We start from the raw sequence: 20,287 nt of genomic DNA, 5'->3' as shown, positions 1-20,287 counted from the left end.
ACAGAGGGGAAATTACGTTTAACTAATTTGCTGCAGCATTTTGAAGAGATAACAGGAAAGGTCAAGGTGTTTTTAGATTTCCAAAAGGCATTTGATAAGGTGCCTCACAAAAGGTTGCTACAGAACGTTAGGGTGCAAGGAGTTGGGGGTAAGGTGTTAGCGTGGATAGAGGATTGGCTGTCTAATAGGAAGCAGAGAGTTGGGTGCTGTTCTGATTGGCGGTTGGTGACTAGTGGAGTGCCGCAGGGATCGGTGCTGGGGCCTCAACTATTTACCATTTGTATAGATGATCTGGAGGAGGGGGCTGAGTGTAGGGTGACGAAATTTGCTGATGACACGAAGATGAGTGGAAAAGCAAATTGCGTGGAGGGTGTGGAAAGTCTGAGCGAGTGGGCGAGGACCTGGCCGATGGAGTATAATGTTAGCAAGAGTGAGGTTATCCACTTTGGCAGGAATAATAGTAGGAGGGATTATTATTTAAAAGGCGAAAAGCTGCAGCATGCTATGGTGCAAAGGGACCTGGGGGCCCTTGTGCATGAGTCGCAAAAACCCAGTCTGCAGGTGCAGCAGGTGATCAAGAAGGCGAATGGAATGCTGGCCTTTATAGCGCAGGGGATAGAATATAAAAGCAGGGAGGTCTTGCTGCAACTGTACAGGATACTGGTGAGGCCGCAGCTGGAGTACTGTGTGCAGTTTTGGTCGCTGCACTTGCAGAAGGATATATTGGCCTTGGAGGGAGTGCAGAGGAGGTTCACTAGACTGATACCGGAGATGAGGGGGTTGGACTATGAAGAGAGACTAAATAGACTAAGTCTGTGCTTGTTGGAGTTTAGAAGGCTGAGGGGGGATCTTATAGAGACATACAAGATAATAAAGGGGATGGATAGGTAGAGGTAGGGAGATTCTTCCCGCTTAGGCTAGCAGGACTAGAGGACACAGCCTCAAGATAAGGGGGGGGAGCAATTTAGATCAGAGTTGAGGAGGAACTTCTTCACTCAAAGGGTGGTGAATCTCTGGAATTCTCTGCCCGTTGAAGTGGTGGAGGCTACCTCGCTAAATATATTTAAGTCACGGGTAGATAGGTTTCTGATAGACAGGGGAATTAAGGGTTATGGGGAGAAAGCGGGAAAGTGGAACTGATCCACTTCAGATCAGCCATGATCTTATTGAATGGCGGGGCAGGCTCGAAGGGCTAGATGGCCTACTCCTGCTCCTATTTCTTATGTTCTTACAAATAGGTTTTAGTTCTTCAGCCCCTCAAGTCTGTTCCATCACATGATTAGATCATTGCTGATATGTACCTCAATTTAATTTATGTATCTTTGTCTCATAACCCATAACCGAACAAACATTGAGTGATCTGTTTGAAGTATTTCAATTAATCCAGCTTACATAACCTTTTACATAAAGAGTTCCAGATTAAGATCACCTTTTATATGAATAAGGACTTCCTGATTTCATGCCTAAATTACTTCTTTCTAATTTAAAAATGTTATTCTTTTTGGTTCTGGATTTCCCAGAAATCCACTTTAGCCAGTCCCTTTAACATTTTAAATACCATGATTAAATCCACTGCTCAACCTGAAAGGTGGAATAGAGAAGATCATTTTAACCTAACCGTCAGGTGTGAAACTCATCTATTTGGGTAGAATGGTTTTGTATGATGTCCAATATTTCTTTCCATGGATGGAGTGTAAAACCAGGGGTTGCAAAATCATAAGAATTATACAGAGGAATAAGCCTCTGAGCTGTTCAAGCCATTCAATAAGATTATGGCTGAGCTGAGTGGAGCTTCAACTCTACTTTTCTGTTTGTCCCTCATAGCATTTGATTCCCTTGTCAATCCAGAATCTGTCTAACTCAGCCTCAAATATATTCAGTGACCAACCTGAACTGCTCTCAGACAGAGAAGATTCCAAAGACTCCTGACTCTCTGAATCAAGTAATTCCTCTTCACCTACGTATTAATTGAGAGGCCTCTTATCTTGAGACTGTACCTAATAATTGTTAGATTTCCGCATGAAAGACTTCTCATTCTTCTCAAATCCAATGGGCCAGGCTCAACTAGTGACAAGGGACAAATAACATTCATGCCACATGTGCAGGCAGTGACCATCGCCAACAAAAGATGATCTAACTATCACCCCTTGACATTCAATGGCATTATCATCACCGAATCCTCCACTATAAACATCCTGCATGTTACAATTGACCAGAAACTGAACTGGACTAGCCATGTATATATATGTATGACTACCAGAGCATGTCAAAGGCTTGGAATCCCACAGCATGTAATTCACCTCCCGACTCCCCAAAGTCTGTCCACCTTCTAAAGGGCACAAGCCAGGAGTGTAATGGAATACTCTCCACTTGCCTGGTTGAGCACAGCTCACACAACACTCAAAAAACTTGGTACCACCCAGGATAAAGCAGCCCACTTGATTGCTACCCCTTCCACATACATTCAGTTCCTTCACCGCTGATGAACAGTGACAGCTGTGTGTACCATCTACAAGATATGCTGCAAGAACTCACCAAGATTGCTTATGCAGCATATTCCAAACCCACAGCCACTACCATCTAGAAGGATAAGTGTAGCAGATACCCGGGAACATACCACCTGGAGATTCCCCTTCAAGTCACTCACTAACCTGACTTGGAAATATATCACCGTCCCTTCACTATCACTGGGTTAAAATCCTGGAACTTGCTCTCTAACAGTACTGTGGGTCTGCCTCATGCAGCTCATCACCAGTTTCTCAAGGGCAAATAGGGCTGGGTGATAAATGCTGGCCTAGTCAGCGATGCCCAAATCCTATAAAGGAACAATAAAAAAAACTAGCATAATCTTTCCTCACCAGTCCCTTCATCAGGGAATCAGTGTAGTAAACTTTCTCTGAACTGTTTCCAATGCAACTATATCCTTCCTTAAGTAAGGAGACCAAAGTGTACACAGATGTGGTCTGAACAATGCTCTATTCTGTTGTAGCAAGATTTCCCCACTTTTATACTTCACCAATATTCTAATATTAGATGCCAATATTCCATTTGTCCTCTTAATTCTCTCATCCACCTGCATGCTGATTTTTTATGATTTATTTACAATGGAACCCAGATCCGTCCGTACTGCAGCATGCAGTAATATCCCACTTTTCTATTCTTGCCAAAGTGATAACCTCACATGTTCCCACGTTATACCCCATCTGCCAAAATTTTTGCTCACTCACTTAACAATCTATATTTCTTTGCAGAGTTTTTGTATCCTCCTCACAGCTTACTTTCTTACCAACTTTTGCATCCTCAGCACATTTGGCTACAAAATACTCGGTCCACGTCATTAACATAGATGGCTGTGGCAGTCCACTGGTTATAGTTTGCCATCGCTGAAAGTGACCCATTTATCCCAACTCTCTATTTCCTGTTAGCTATTCAATCTATTGTAATACATTACCCAACAGCATGATCTCTTTTAACTGCAGTAACCTTTTATGTAGCACTGTATCAAATATCCTTTGGAAATACAAATACACAATATTTACTGATTTTCCTTTTATACTTCCCTTTAACCCACCCTTGCTTGTTGGATCCTCAAAGAATACTCAATTTATCAAACGTGATTTCTTTTTCACAAAACCATGTTACATAGAAACTAGAAGCAAGAATAGGCAATTCTGTCTTTCGAGTAGACTCCGCCATTCATTTTCATAACGGCTGATCGTTGAATTCAATATCCTGATTCCCCACTTCCCCCTCATATCCATTTAGCCTCTAGAGCTATATCTAATTTGTTCTTGAAATCAGACAATGTTTTGGCCTCAACCAGCTTCTGAGGTAGTGAATTCTACACTTTCTCCACCCTCCAGGTGAAGAAATTTCTCCTTACTTCAGTTCTAAAATGTTTACCTCTTATTCTCAAACTATGCCCCCTAATTCTAGACTCCCCTACCGAAGGGAACATTCTTTCTGAATTTACCCTGTCTAATCCTGTTAGAATTTTGAGTTTCTGAGATCCCCTTCACTGCCCCAACCCTCAGGCCAATTGCTTTTTCTTGCCAGTTTGTATGCTTCTTCCTAAAATCTAATAATATTTCCAATTTCCCTTGTAAGCCATATTGCCGTGTTGACTCTGCCTGACAGTATTATGATTTTCTAAATATCCTGCTACTACCTCCTTAATAATGGGTTCCATCATTTTTTCCAATGATAGATGTTAAACTAACCATTCTATCATTTCCTGTCTCTGCAACTTTCTTAAATTGCTGTGTTCTATTTGTAGTCCTTCAAGCCACTGGGAAATTTCCAGGATATAGGGAAATTTGGAAGATTGCCACCAATGCATCCAGTTATCTCTGCAGCCATTTCCTTTAGGCGACAGGTCATCAGAGCTAAGAGACTTGTCAGCTTTGAGTCTCATTAGTTTTCCTAGTACTTTTCCTCCAGGAATCATGGTAGTTTTTCTTTATTCTTTCATGGGGTGTGAGTGACTCTGACAAGACCAACATCTATTGCCTACTCCCAATTCCCCTTTCACCTGAATGGCTTGCTAGATCATTTCAGACAATACTTAAGAGACAACCCCATTGCTGTGAATCAGGTATTGACCAAATCAGTAAGGATGGCGGATTTGCTTCCCTAAAGGGCATTAATGAACCAGATGGGATTTGATGATAGTTTCATGGTCACCATTGCAGAGACTAGCTTTCAATTAAATATTTATTAATTGAATTTAAATTCCAACAGTTGCTGTGGAGAGATTTGAACTCACGTCCCCAGAGCATTAGCTGGGGCTTCAGGATTACTAATCTCATGACAGTGTCACTGCACCACCATCTCACCAGCTAAGGCTTTCAGCTCCTTTCATTCCTTTTGCACCCCTTGCTTTTCAACTACTCTTAGGGGGCTTTTTGTGCCTTCAGCTTGGATCCAAAATAAACTTGATCTCATCAGTTTACCATCAGCAGAGTTCGATTAAAATTATTGCTATGATCTTGAAAGTATAAAAATGGAGGTAATTAACAAGGAAAGATCCTGCATGATTTTGAGTTAAAGGCCACGAGAGACATCTCATTTCCAGTCATTTAATGATCTTTTTTATTCTGCAGATGACACAGGAACAGTACTTAACTCAACGAAACAACATCCAGACCTCAGAAAATCAATATGTCTACAAAGTTGGGATTTACGGCTGGCGAAAGCGGTGCCTTTACTTTTTTGTCCTCCTCTTGATGATTTTGCTGCTGGTGAATCTCGCTCTGACAATATGGATTCTGAAGGTCATGAATTTTACAAAAGTAAGTAGCCCTTAAGAGAGCTCACAGAAATTAAAGATTTTTATGTACGCAAGCAATGTAAGATGATTTATCTGACGAATGACTTATTACATGGACCAGCACCGTTGTGGGTCAATGAAGATCATGAATTAGAAATTCCCATTAAAATGAAAGCCTACCGAAAAGTATTGAAGAATTGCTGAACAAGCTCTCACTACTGAGAACACACTGAGATAATTTTACAACTGCTTACATAGCATAGAAATGAAAAATTTTATCTTCAATCCGATGGCTCCCTCTAACTCAAATCATGAGCTCTGATAATGTAGATCATATTGCTCCATTAAGCAATAGGCTAGTCCATCAATGTTACTCTGATACTATGATTGGAGCAATAATAGAGCCGTGATTTTGCAATTGAAGACTTTGTAAAGCAATAAGACTTTGGAAATGAAGACTGCGAGGATAGATGTTGGCTGTATGGCTTTCAGGCAGCTGCTCAATTATCCCAATGGCCCATCCAGTCAATTTTGATGACTTGATTTCATTGGCACCGGACTGGGGAGTTGCAGGTGGGAACTCAATATCCTGTTCAGCTTTTGGTTGACGTTAATATGGAAAAGTGTGAGGTGATTCACTTTGGTAAGAGTAACAGGAGTACAGAATATAGGGCAAATGGAAGGACTCTTAGTAGTGTTGACGAGCAGAGAGATATCAGCGTACATGTGCATAGCTCCCTGAAAGTTGGCACCCAGGTTGTTAAGAAGGCATACAGTGTGTTAGCTTTTATTGGTAGAGGGATTGAATTTCAGAGCCGTGAGGTCATGTTGCAACTGTACAAAACTCTGGTGCGACTGCACTTAGAGTATTGCGTACAGTTCTGGTCGCCGTATTATAAGAAAGATGTGGAGGCATTGGAAAGGGTGCAGAGGAGGTTTACCAGGATGTTGCCTGGTATGGTGGGAAGGTCTTATGAGGAAAAGCTGAGGGACTTGAGGTTGTTTTGTTGGAGAGAAGAAGGGTAAGAGGTGACCTAATTGAGGCATACAGGATGATCAGAGGGTGAGATAGGGTGGACAGTGAGAGCCTTTTTCCTCGGATGGTGATGGCTAACACGAGGGGACATAGCTTTAAATTAAGGGGTGGTAGTTATAGGACGGATGTCAGAGGTAGGTTCTTTACTCAGAGGGTAGTAAAGGCGTGAAATGCCCTGCCTGCAGCAGTTGTTGACTCGCCAGCTTTAAAGGCGTTCAAATGGTCAGTGGATAGGCATATGGATAACACTGGAATAGTTTAGGTTAGAGGGTCATTAGATTGGTTCCACTGGTCGGCACAACATCGAGGGCCGAAGGGCCTGTACTATGCTGTAATGTTCTATGTTCTATGACTGCCACAACATTGGATAGCCCCAGCTAACCCTGGCGGCAGGTAGATGGTGAATCCAGGATAGTTCCATTCTTGGTAGGAGGAAAGCTTGAAGTAATAATTTATTTGAGTTTTTGTCAAGCCCAGAGAATTAATCTTCTACCTTGTGTCACAAAAAAATAAAACTTACCTTCTGGCCTCCTCTTTAGCTGGACAAGCTGCTGAACCTGTGCATCACTTGTTCGTATATGCATTATAAGAGCCTGATTTACAAGTGGCACAGTGGCAGAGTGCTTAGCACTGTTGCCCCACAGCGCTAGGAACTCGGGTGTTCAATTCCTGGCTTGGGTCACTGTCTATGCAGAGTCTGCATGTTCTCCCTGTGTCCCCAGGGGCTCCAGTTTCCGCCCATAGTCTGAAAGAGGTGCTGGTTATATGCACTGGCCATGCTAAATTCTCCCTTAGTGTACCCAAACAAGGGCCGGAGTGTGGCAATTAGGGGAGTTTCACAGTAGCTTCATTGCAGTGTTACAGTATGCCTACTTGTGACACTAACAAATTAACTTTAAAAATATTAGATTTATTGTCTGACTCTCTTGGCCCTTGAGACTTTAAGTGGATTGAGAGCGAATCACGCTAATTTTTCCCCATCCTTAGTTGCCTCCTCTCTAATTCAAATCATGAGCTCTGATAATGTAGATCATATTGCTCCATTAAGCAATAGGCTCGTCCATCATTGTTATTCTGATACTATGATTGGCGCTGTAATAGAGCCGTGACTTGTTTTCATCCAGTGGCACCAGCGCAAAGTCTTTCTGTCTCTATTCTTGTGGGACCAGAATAAAAGTGGAGAATTGCAGTATGGTAAAAGTAAAATAGACCAGACCCAGCTCTTTGTAGACAAATTTTGCTCTTCAGCCCGGAATGAAAATATTGAAAATGCAGAAGAGCAGAAAGCAAATCCTTTTTGATGAAAATAAACCAGGTGAATGAACTCTTGATTTCCGGTCATCCTCTGTAACATTGATGTCCTGTAGCCCTCATTGACATCTCTTCAACATTTGATGTGGTTGACTACATTATGCTCATAAGCCAGTTCTGTGAGGCTCCAACAGCAAATTTCCTTCCCTATCAACTGCACCCTGCACTCTCCCACCCCCTCCCCCCCCCATCCATAGAATCTACTCCTTTGCCCAGTTACCTTTCCTCATCCATGCAATGCCGATTGATGACATGATCTGCAGGGCCCACAAGTTCCCCGACACCTTCTCCACACTTGCATTGACTGGCTCTGTGTCGACATCTCTCTGATATTACCTCTTGGTTCCCACGGCCCTACAAAATTAGTTTCAAACATCCCCAGTCTGTTTATTTCATGTAGGAAGCGCACTACTTACCTGTGGCTGCCTCTCTCAACCTGCTTATAGAACACAGAACATAGAAAAACTACAGCACAAACAGGCCCTTTGGCCCACAAGTTGTACTGAACATATCTCTACCTACTAGGCTTATCTATAACCCTCAATCCTACTAAGTCCCATGTACTCATCCAGAAGTCTCTTGAAAGACCCCATCGAATCCGCCTCCACCACCACCGCCGGCAGCCGATTCCATGTACCCACCACCCTCTGAGTGAAATAACTTACCTCTGCCATCTCCTCTGTACCCACTCCTCAGCACCCTAAACCTGTATCCTCTTGTGGCAGCCATTTCAGCTTTGGGAAAAAGCTTCTGAGAGTCCACCCAATCAATACCTCATGAAAGCAAATTAAGATTGAAAACAACAGAAAGATACTGAGATTGATGTTAAGTTACATGGGCTATTTGAATTGCCTGCACATCCAATTTCCATAGGACTGGCAGGGTTTATGTTCGCCCTCAAGTTTCTTCCTCTTATCTTTTGTGTGTCTACCTCTCCCTTCATCCCAATAATTAGAGTCTTGAACTGCATGGAAAATGCTCTCCAGAATTCATTTTGAGTCTCACTGGTACCTTGCCACGACCTCCATTTTTGGAAAAAATCATGCTCAATATTTTCTATGATCTGTCCTCTGGTCACCATGGCAGACCTTGCTTCCTTTCTTGGCACCAGCTTTTGCTGGTGGAATAACTCCAGGAGTTGGCTGTAAAGGAACAGTGCTTTGTTGCACAAAATAAAGTAAAGGAAAGCAAAAACCACAAGCCTGTGGTGAACACAACAGGCCCCAACCAGGACAATGGACCCACCCAGGGACCTGCTTTATACAGGGTTTGGTATACAAGCTCCATCTGGTGAATACATTACCACTCCCCAGGAAGCTAGCATTCAATAAGTCCTACAGTGAGGTCAGTCAGTGATTCCTCATTCAAGTCATGAGGGTTATCATCACAGCTGAAGTTAGCTGTAAAGGACCTTGCGGTATACTTTAGATTTAAAGCACATTTATTCCAACACCATCTCTTCTCAATTGGACGCGATTGAATCCTGTTTTACTCTGTTGATTTGGGAGAATTCAAACCTTGGTTTCTAACCAAAAATTGGACTGTGATTATTTGCATTTAATTAATTACTGCTTTTGAAGAAATGAAAGCTGGCTGAAGCCTGAGCTGAGTCTGCAAGGCAGAATTGATTTTATATAATGTGAACTGATTGCTGATAATTAAAAGCTTTTACTATGCCTGAATTATTTACTTCTTCAGATTAATGTCGTTTATGAGCAATGATGTTTTACCCATTATTTAACCGTTATATAAAGGTGCCCTAATACGGCAAAATAATCTGTGGCTGTTTGTATAAAACTTTAATTAGCTAGTACTGATAATGTCTTTAAAGGGAGCTTTGGTAAATGCAGTTAATGTTGTTTAATTGTGTATTGTTAATTACCTGTCCCTGTGGATTGCGTCTTTTTGGCGTGATGAGGCACATACTGATTCATTTCAAATGGCACAAACTTTGCTACACAGCCTTTCCCATACCGCATGGATGGAGGTTGAGTTCTGAGCTTTATGGACTACGAAGACTGTGTTATTGGAACTAATTTGTAATGCTATTGTACATATCTCCAACCGCCCCACTGATACTGATGAATGGCAGTTAATGCAAATCCTTCCAGCCGATCTGTCTTTTTTTCTCTCCCTCTCGCACTCCTACTCGGGCATTATCTTACCTGCCACTGTCCATTCCATTTACATTTTCTGGCGATCTTGACCAATGTTCCCTTAGCTTTGCAACAACTCGAAGATTCCCGCATTGGTCAGGTATAAATCACCTTCTTTAATTCACTGCATTTGCAGGCAGCGTAAAATAAATTAAAAGGCCAAAACGTAAATTAATTTGCCACGCACTAAAAATAGGTTAGAGGCTACATTGGTCCTGAGGTGATGCCACAATTGCAGAATAAAGTCGATCTAATGTCAGATTGGCCAGCAGCTCCATAGGGTGGAAGCTTTATCCACTGAGATGGTCGGCTAGCTCAGATGGTTAGAACAGGGTGCTAATGATGCTGAAGTTCATACAAACCCCACAGTGCAGAAGGCAGCCATTCAGCCCATCAAGTTTGCATCAACTCTCTGAAAGAACATCCTAATCAGGCCGCTCATTTACTGCAAAGTGTTTTGACACATGCATGGAAAGCACTGTATAAGTGAGTGGTGGGCAGTCTGCAGCCCATGGGCAGCATGCACCTCATCAGGGTTCTGAACGCAGTCCGTGAGGCATCTTGTCGAGAGAGGGAGAGCTGAGTTTGCGAGAATGAGTGGAGCCGGGAGGGTAAAAGGGCACCAAAAGTGAGTCTGAAAGTGGAGCCGTGGGTATAAAAGAACATGAGAAAGGGTGAGACCGAGAGCTAAAATGGGGAGATAAAAAGGGCACAGGAAAGAGCGAGGGAGATAAAAGGTGGCGAGAGAACGAGGTAGAGTGAGGGAAATTAAAGGATGTGGGAAAGCGTGAGACCAGGAAGAGAGCCAGGAAATATAAATGTGCGAAAAAGAGCGAGACGGAGAGCGGAGTGATTAGTTTTCCTGGTTTAGGTTTAAATACTTTTACAATTTATTAGTAACTGTAAGATTTTCTTCATAAAGTTTTAATGACAGCAGTAGTGAAGCTTATCAGGAGCAGTAAGGGTTTGCTAATTGCAATAAAGGTAAATCAATATAAATAAAATAAAATCTGAAGTACATAGCCATGTAATTAAGGAATGTAAAACTTTTAGTTGTATCTGAACTGAGCCACGACAGATCAGCCATGATCTTATTGAATGGCAGGGCAGGCTCGAAGGGCTAGATGGCCTACTCCAGCTCCTATTTCTTATGTTCTTATGTTCTTATCTGGTATTAACTTTGATAAGTAAACTGTAATATATATAAAGCTAGCATAAAGATTTATTTTGTTTTGCCTATTTGAAGTTAATGACAGTTCTATTAATATATGAATGATGTAGCATTTTCTGTAAATCATTTGGTGTGTATTAAATGTATTTCATCTTATTCAAGGGGTCATGGTTAGTGCACATGCCTAATTACAACCTTGTGACTCACTGAGATAAAGAAAGGCCAGTCATACTGCCCACTCACCAGCCTAGATTTCCCATCCCTTATAGAAAAAGACCGTCTTTTATTTTTAAACTATGCCCTTAATGTATATTCCAGTTGATCCCAACTGACTGTGGTTCTTTACTCTGAATGTGTTATCAGATAACAACTCAATACTGTTTACATACCCTTTGCGCTTTTAATTGCTATCCAAATCATCTTGGCAGGAAACACAGTGGCAGGATGGTCATGAGCCTCATAAGATCAATGGCTACAATTTAATAAAACCATGCCAATGAGAATGACAGCTATTTACTTCTATTGAAACTTTGTCAGTGTAACAGGACTGGGTTGGTGTTGCTGCAGTGCGATCGTGGTCATCCTGTTTCAGTTCCAGTAAGCTGCCAACAGAATGAGACTGACTACATAGCTGGTGATTCAGAAGAATCAATGTACTCAATGAAGCAGCAACATATTGACAGGCACTGGCCTGATTCGTAAAAGCACCTGTATAGTGTAACCTAAGCCCGAGCTGAAATGGGCACTCCTCGTCAATATTTTTCTGTTTATTCATAGACCTTAGTATTACCAGCCCTTTAGAGATAGGCTGGACGGATGGGAAAGTGGCAGCAAAAGGCATCGAGAGGAAATTTCAATGAGTTCCTGGCTGCCAGAGGATATTACCAAAGGTGGGAGTGGTAGCCATCCCCAACTGGAGATGGCAGCCAATTCATTTGATCAGTTGGCCTTTGCACCTCCACCGATTGGAGAGACTGCTAACTGCCAACTACATTTAGTCAGCCTCTCATTAGCTTTCCAGAACCCTGCAGCCTCAACAGTGGCCAGTACTATAAGTGCGACTGCTGAAGCTGGAAAGCTGCCTGCCCTCTGATTAGGTGGACGTAGATAGGAAACAGTGATTTTAAATAGGGGGAGATTGGCCCAACATCAGGGTCAAATGAGGCCCCTGAGATGCAGGAGTAGATGGTAGTCCCAGTAACAGCCGGTTAAGAGGTCAACACTGGTAAAATTGCCACCACAGTCCCTGTACCAATATATCAGTGTTTTCAAGCCTGCCATTGGAAAGTCCAGTTGTGTGGGTTCACCAGTTGTTGGCATGGCAACTATTAAAATATAACTGCATAAAATCAGTTGAACTGCAGCATAGTTACTATGATACTATGGTTAGTCTGAGGTTTTTCCATTTTAATGAAGCTGCAATCACCCAGACAGCACTCATTCTGTCTGTGGCAATAGGATTGCAATCTTTTGTGTCATGTCTTGAACTGGTGGTCCTTTAGGGCTCTGCACCACTGACCCACTCTTTCAGATTCTACATACCAATTGGACTACAATAGCTATTTGGTAGTTCACATCAATGGTTTATTATCAACAACTGTGGTGAGTCTTTCCTGTCCCACTTTGTGTAACTGCCAGTGAGGCCTGAGTCTTGAAATTGAAACATTTCCTTGATGAGCTGTGTGTTTAGATGATGTCAGCTCGCAAAAGTGATCCTACTTGCAGCCTGCACTCATAGAATCATAACATCTCTGTGGTGCAGAAGGACGCCATTCAGCCCATCAGGCCTGCACTGACATCTATCCCACCCAGGCTCTATTCTGTAACCTGACATATTTACCTTATTAGTTCCTCCTAACACGAAAGGGCAATTTAGCACAGCCAATCAACCTAACCTGCACATCTGTGGAGTGTGGGAGGAAACCAGAGCACCTGGAGGAAACCCACACAGACAAACGTAGGGCACTTACTGTGTGCCTAAAGGAATTTTCATGTCTTTATCCTTGTATATAACAGCGGTGACAATGCAGCCTTTGGAGATCTTACACTAATTTTAGAATCTTGTCATTTATCTTAGGCTCAATAAGCATCAGGTTACAGACAACAAGATCACGCAACACTATCTACTTTACTGGAGGTGACATATTAGTTCATTCAGTTCTAATGGACTGTTCTCTCGTGGGAAAATTTTTAACAACATGAGGATCAGTATAATTTTTTTATTTGGAAGAGATTGTATCTAAGTTTTCTTTTGAGCAACTGAATCATTCTTCCAGAACTGCTAAATAGCACATTCCTCTTAGTGAAGTGGAGCATTTCAAGCTATTATTATTTTACTAAAACGTTTCTTAGCCCATAGGACCATAAAACATGGGAGCAGAATTAGGCCCCTCAAGCCTGCTCTGCCATTCAGTTATGGTTGATATTTTTCTCATCCCCATTTTGCTGTCTTTTCTCCATAACCCCCGATCCCCTTATTAATCAAGAATCCAACTATCTCTGCCTTAAAGATACTCAGTGACCTGGCCGCTGCACCTTCCTGCGGCAAAGAATTCCACAGGTTCACCACTCTCTGGCTGAAGAAATTCCTCCTTATTTCTGTTTTAAAGGATCATCCCTTTAGCTTGAGTTTGTGCTTTCTAGTTCTAGTTTTGCCTCCTAGTGAAAACATCCTCTCCACGTCCACTCTATCCAGGCTTCGCAACATCCTGTAAGTTTCAATAAGATCCCTACTCATCCTTCTAAACTCCAATGAGAACAGACCCAGAGTCTTCAACCATTCCTCCTAAAACAGGCTCTTAATTCCAGGGATCATTCTTATGAACTTCCTCTGAACCCTTTCCAACATTAACACATCCTTCTTGAGATACGGGGCCCAAAACTGCTCACAATACACCAAATGGGGTCTGACCAGAGCCTTATACAGTCTCAGAAGTACATCCCTGCTCTTGTATTTTAGCCCTCTCGACATGAATGCTAACATTGCATATACCTTTCTAACTGCCAACTGAACCTGCACGATAACCTTAAGAAAATCTCAAACAAGGACTCCCAAGTCCCTTTGTATTTCTGATTTCGTAAGCATTTCCCCATTTAGAAATGTCTGTGCCTTCCAAAATGCATAACGTCACACTTTTCTGTATTGTAGTCTATCTGTCACTCCTTCACCACTCTTCTAACTTGCCCAAGTCCTTCTGCAGCCCCCCGCTTCTTCAATGCTACCTGTCCCTCTACATATCTTTATATCTTCTGCAAACTTAGCAACAGTGCTTCCTTCCAACTCGTTAATGTACATTATGAAATGTTGTGGTCCCAGCACTGACCCCTGAGGCACACCACTAGTCACCATCTGCCATTCTGAAAAAGACCCCTTTATCCTCAAACCCTGCCTTCTGCCAGTCAGCCAATCCTCCATCCATGCCAGGATCTTACCCTTAACTCAATGGGCTTTTAACTTATTTAACAGCCTCCTGTGCAGCACCTTGTCAAAGGCCTTCTGGAAATTTAAATAAATCACATCCACTGGTTCTCCTTTATCTAACGTTCTTGTTACCTCATTTTCCAGTGGTCGAATGGCTATTTTTGCCTCTCTCTTTCTTTTTATATATTGAAAAAAAAACTCTTCCTATCTTCTTTCATATTACTAACGAGCTTACATTCATATTTCATCTTCTCCCCCTTATTGTTTTTTTAGTTGTTCTCTGCTCACTTTAAAGGCTTTCCAGTCTTCTGGCTTCCCACTAATCCTTGCCATTTTATGCTTTTCCTTTTGCTTTTATGCTGTCCTTGACTTCTCTCATCAGCCATGCATGCCTCGTCCTCCCCTTAACATGTTTCCTCCTCCTTGGGATGAATTTCTGTTCTGCCTCCCGAACAACTCTCAAAAACTCCTGCCATTGCTGTTCCACTGTTTTCCCTGCTAGGGTGCCTTTCCAATCAACTCTGGCCAGCTCCTCCCTCATGTCTTTGTAGTTACCTTCATTTAATTGTGATACTGTTACATCTGACTCCCTCTCAAACTGCAGGATAAATTCTATCATATTGTTGTCACTCCTCCCTAAGGATTCCTTCACCTTAAATTCCCTAATCAAGTCTGCCTCATTACACATCACCAAACTCAGAACTGCCTGTTCCCTAGTTGGCTCTGTCACAAGCTGCTCCAAAAAAACCTTCTCTTAGACGTTCCACAAATTCCTTTTCTTGGGGTCCACTACCTACCTGATTTTCCCAGTCCACTTGTATATTGAAGTCCCCCATGATTATTGTAATGTTGCCTTTTTTACATGCCTTTTCTACTCTTGATTTATTTTCTGCCCCCCATCCTGACTGCTGCTATGGACCCTGTACATAACTCCCATCAGGGGCTTTTTACCTTTGCGATTCCTCAACTCTACTCAGAGATTCTATACCTTCTGATCCCATATCGCTTCTTGCAATCGATTTAACTTCATTCCTTCCCAACAATGCAACCTACCCCTTTGCCAATCTGCCTGTCCTGTCAATAGGATACATATCCTTGGATATTTAGATCCTGGCCCTGATCCCCTTGCAGCCATGTCTCTGCGATGCCCACAACATCGTACTGGCCAATTTCAATGTGCACAACAAGCTCATTTACCTTGTTCCATATACTGCGTGAATTTAGTCCTGCATTAACCATCTCCCTTCTCATACTTGTTTGATTCTTTCTTATAATTTGTACTAAACATCACATTTCATCTGTTTCTGCATATGGATTATTGTTTCCCATTTACCATATAAAAGTGAGAAGGAAACAGGATTTTATTGAAAGGGAATGTGGGTGGAGGTTGATTTGAATCAGGTCGCTGAACAATTTTTAAAAATTCTTTTGTGGGACATGGGTGTCGCTGGCTGGCCAGCATTTATTGCCCATCCCTAGTTTCCCTTGAACTGAATTGCTTGCCAGGCCATTTCAGAGGGCAATTGAGAGACAACCACATTGCTGTGGCTCTGGAGTCACACTTAGGCCAGACTAAGTAAGGACAGCAGATTTCCTCCCCTGAAGGACATTAGGGAACCAGATGTGTTTTTTCCGACAGTCGACAATGATTTCATGGTCGTTGGTTAAAAATGCCCAAGGTACGTCTCCACCTTGAATCCACTGGGAGCTGAACAATCTCAACTGAGCTGGAGGGATGGCAGTGGGGGTCTTCTTCTGACATATGTGTGTCCAGTCTTGATGTTGTCACTACGACCTGACTTGCAATTTTAACTCGGTAGCCAGGGCAGGAAGAAGCAATGACTTTCCCATCAGGCCAAATCAGCAGCAAATCGGATCATGAGGTTTTAAATACTTTTTTAAAACTTTCCCCATGAGGCCAGGAAGAGCGAGAGCGCTATTCTAATAGGCACCGAAAGGAAATCAAAGGTATTCATAGAATCATAGTAATCATAGAAACCCTACAGTACAGAAAGAGGCCCTTCAGCCTATCGAGTCTGCACTGACCACAATCCCACCCAGGGCCTACTCCCAATCCTCTCTAACCTATGCATCTACGGTCAATTTGGCATAGTCAATCAACCAGACAGTATTGACTGCTTGGTTCTGTCCCAAAGATCAGGAGACCACGTCACCATGTTGGGATATCCTAGCAGCTGATAACCATCACTGACCTATCCCGCGGTTGCAGTTCTACTGTAGAAAAGTTCAACATTAATTCACCAGCGCATTTTCGCCAACAGAAATCCACTGGCAGTTAAAACCCAGGCCCAGGATTCAGAAACACTTTGCGATGGAACAGATGGCACTTTAACAGAAACGCATCTGAAATTCATTTGGATGCGATGCATAATCATTAGAGTTGCCTGCAGCTTTCTGATGAGGCATCATTACAGGTACAGGAAACCCAGAGTTCAAAGGAAATAACATGTAGAAATCATACTAATGAGTCTTGGGTAGTTTTGTCTCATAATGCTGCTTACAAGCAGGGCTGAAAATATAATAAGCCTGAATTTTTACCTCGCCAGGGAAGCCATGCATGGTGCGAAGTGAACTAAAAGTAAATTATATCATTAAAATTATGCTTGGAGCTCCTTTGGGTTATTGCATTGACCTTCATCGTGGTTTGAATGCAGGTCGAACTTCTAAGAAGAGTGTGTCCTCCTCTCGTGGTTGCAAGACCGTCACTTGAAATGAACCTGTGCCAACCTCAGTCCAAGTGTGGATGAATGTAAAACAGGACGCTGCTCATAAATTTGGATGAAAGTGTCAGAATGTTGGCAATCTGGTGCGGAAAGGTCATAAAGGCTAATTGTGGGAAATGGAAAGTCACACAAGGGCAGGGGGGGTGGGGTGTTACTCTGAGATTGGGGTCAATTGACACTTTTGGGCAGCTTGTGAGAAAATTTAATGTGCAACTAAGCTGAATTATTCCTGACCTGGGAATGCCTGCTGCTTAAAAAAAGTGAAAAGCTTCTCCTCGCTTCAGTGAGCACATCATCAGACATATAAATTATGTTAACAAAGTCATAAAGGAACAAGCTTAACTCCTGCATTTTAAGTCATGGATTTACATTTTGATCTATTATCATCTTTTCTAGTAATACCTCCAAGAACCAGAGCAGCTTTCTGGCTGCAAAATTCCGCTCCTTGGTTACACGTTTTGGTGTTAAGCAAGGCTGGAGATGAATAATCCAGTGGGGAATTCACTTCTGACAACGTCCAATGCAGGACATGCAGATTGCAATGTTAGAAAGGTGACATTGGGGGGTTTTATCCTGCGTCAGCCGGAAGCATCTGGAGTCGGACAGCTCTTAAACACACACAGATGAACATTAAGTCAGTTGCATCAGGAATTCCATTAATGCGACTTAAAGAGATCACTATAGACTCTTGGGCTTGGACTCTTGCTTTTAACTTGCTTTTGCTGCCGCAGACACCATGGAAGTATAGTGTCCTCAGTGGTGATGGAGTAGATAGGCATTCTTTCAGTTACAAGGGAGTGGTGCAAATTTGAAAGGTCAGTCACAATAATGCGACTTGTCAATCTACAATTTCATCATCTGATCACACACGTAGTTAACTACTTAAAAATAAGTTTTTGAAAGCAAGAAAAGCAAGAATCAATCCCTACAGTAAAGAAAGAGGCCATTCGGCCCATTCGAGTCTACACCAACTCTTCCAAAGAGCATCTTACCCAGGCTCATCCTATTCCTATAACCCCACGCATTTACCGTGGCTAATTCACCTAACCTACAAATCTTTGGTTGCTAAGGGGCAGTTTAGCATGGTCAATACGCCTGACCTTGGACATCTTTGGACTATGGAAGGAAACCAGAGCACCTAGGAGAAACACACACAGACACGGGAAGAATGTGAAAACTCCACACTGACAGGCACCCAAGGCTCAAATTGAACCCAGGTCATTGTGCTGTGAGGCAACAGTGCTAACCACTGTGCCACCATGCCTCCCCAAAGACGCAGACTTAAAATGGCTGCCACAAGTCAACTGAAACTTGGGCTTGAAAGTTGACTAGTTTTTGGAAGTTTCCAATGTGGGTTGCAATTCAGATATGCCACAATATTCTTCTACAGGATTTCACACTTGCTAATGTCAAGAAGTGCTTCAAAAGGTTTACTGAAATTGCAGTGGATCTCATTTGTGCATTTCAATAAGGCTACCTGTAAAGCAGACAGAAAGTCAACTAGTTGTTCTTCCCACCTTATCCAGATAGACAATCAATCAATCAGGAGCTAATAGCTGGAACCTTATCAGCCATTGGATAATAAGTTAGTTCAGACAGCAGCTAAGCAAATTCCTTCTGAAATTATTATGGGAAAAGAGGTGAAAAAGACTTGGAAAAGCTTTTAAATTTTAGAACTTTTGGTTTGTGATTGCCCTCTCAACTTGACTGCATGTGTGCAGCACTGCGATAAGGAGCACCAGGCTGCAAATAGATACATCATGGAGTCCTCCACAATAGAGAGATTCTACAGCATGTCTTGTGATATTTGGTGGTCTGTTGCATCCTCCAAAAATCTGTCAGTCATGAGGGCCAAATCTTTAAACAGGTTTATTTGTAGCAAAAGCCACAAGCTTTTGGGACAGCCTGTCCCTTCGTCAGGTGGCTGGGAGTGTGAACTTTAAACTGGTGTTGTGGGATTTCTTTCTCTTTTACCCCAGTCCAACGCCGGCATCTCCACATCAGGCCTAATCTTTGCCAGCAGGTGCTCTGCAATCACCCGAGGAAGAGTAGGAAGAAGAAGGAAGGAGGCATCTGAGATACGACCACTCCAGGCGGGTTGTTCATGAACATCCCATCAAATGCCAAGTGCCATGAACTTAACCCCTGACCTTGATCTTTCTGACCCTGATTTGTGGAGCATCACAGCCTCATGGCCAGAATCTTAATAGTTAAAGTTTAAAGTTTATTTATTAGTGACACAAGTAGGCTTACATTAACACTGCAATGAAATTATTGTGAAAATCCCCTAGTCGCCACAGTCAGGTGGATGTGAGGTCAATGAACTGTTTCTGATACTACAGCCAGATTCCTGCAGCTAGATAGAGTTACCATTCTTGGAGGTTTCATTGCATGACTTTCCCCTCAAACTCTTACCAATAGTTCACCAACACATCTATCCATGTGACACACTGCCTTCACACTAATTAGAACATAGAACATAGAACATAGAACATTACAGCGCAGAACAGGCCCTTCGGCCCACAATGTTGCGCCGACCAGTTACAAAAACAATGACCCACTAGCCTATACCAATCCCTTTTCGTCCATAAACCTATCCAGTGATCTCTTAAACGCCCCCAAACTAGACGCATTTACAACTGCAGCAGGCAGGGCATTCCAATCCCTCACCACCCGCTGGGTAAAGAACCTACCCCTGACATCCGTCCTGTAGCTACCCCCCCTTAATTTAAAGCCATGCCCCCTCGTGCTAGCTTTCTCCATCCGAGGAAAAAGGCTATCACTATCCACCCTATCTAAACCTCTAATCATCTTATATGTTTCAATAAGATCCCCTCTTAGCCGCCTTCTTTCCAACGAAAACAACCCTAGATCCCTCAGTCTCTCCCTCAGTCTTTGGAAAGCAAAAAGACTAATTATCCAATCAGATGATACTTAACTCTCGCCACACAACTTTTTTATCACCCATTTTCAATATATCTGGTAAAGTTGAATGTTGAAATAAAATGACAAAAATAAACAATCTTTCTCGCACCCCTATGCTTTTTCCCCAGAGTTGGGTGGAGCTAATTCCTGGAGATTGATCTTCAGTTTCTGAAGACTCTAGACTATTCCTGGAAAGTTGGCAACCCCAGGGCTAGATGCCTTGCTGAGATATCTGTGACTATCTGCTGTCATTC

General features: G+C 42.5%; 1 protein-coding gene across 2 annotated transcripts in view; it reads left to right on the top strand.

Annotated features, from left to right (window-relative positions):
- Positions 1-20,287, top strand: part of sgcd (sarcoglycan, delta (dystrophin-associated glycoprotein)) — a 479,929-nt gene that overhangs the window by 328,388 nt on the left and 131,254 nt on the right. For both annotated transcript variants that reach the window (XM_080201363.1, XM_080201362.1), the window contains exon 2: positions 5,103-5,291. In XM_080201363.1, coding sequence (XP_080057489.1) covers positions 5,103-5,291 — 189 coding nt within the window. The remainder of the gene's footprint in view (positions 1-5,102; positions 5,292-20,287) is intronic.

This window comes from Carcharhinus amblyrhynchos, chromosome 13, assembly GCF_965287045.1.
Source record: "Carcharhinus amblyrhynchos chromosome 13, sCarAmb.v2.hapA, whole genome shotgun sequence".
Classification (NCBI taxonomy): domain Eukaryota; kingdom Metazoa; phylum Chordata; class Chondrichthyes; order Carcharhiniformes; family Carcharhinidae; genus Carcharhinus; species Carcharhinus amblyrhynchos.
The sequence above is the reverse complement of the archived record's forward strand: the minus strand, read 5'-3'. Positions and strand labels throughout refer to the sequence as shown.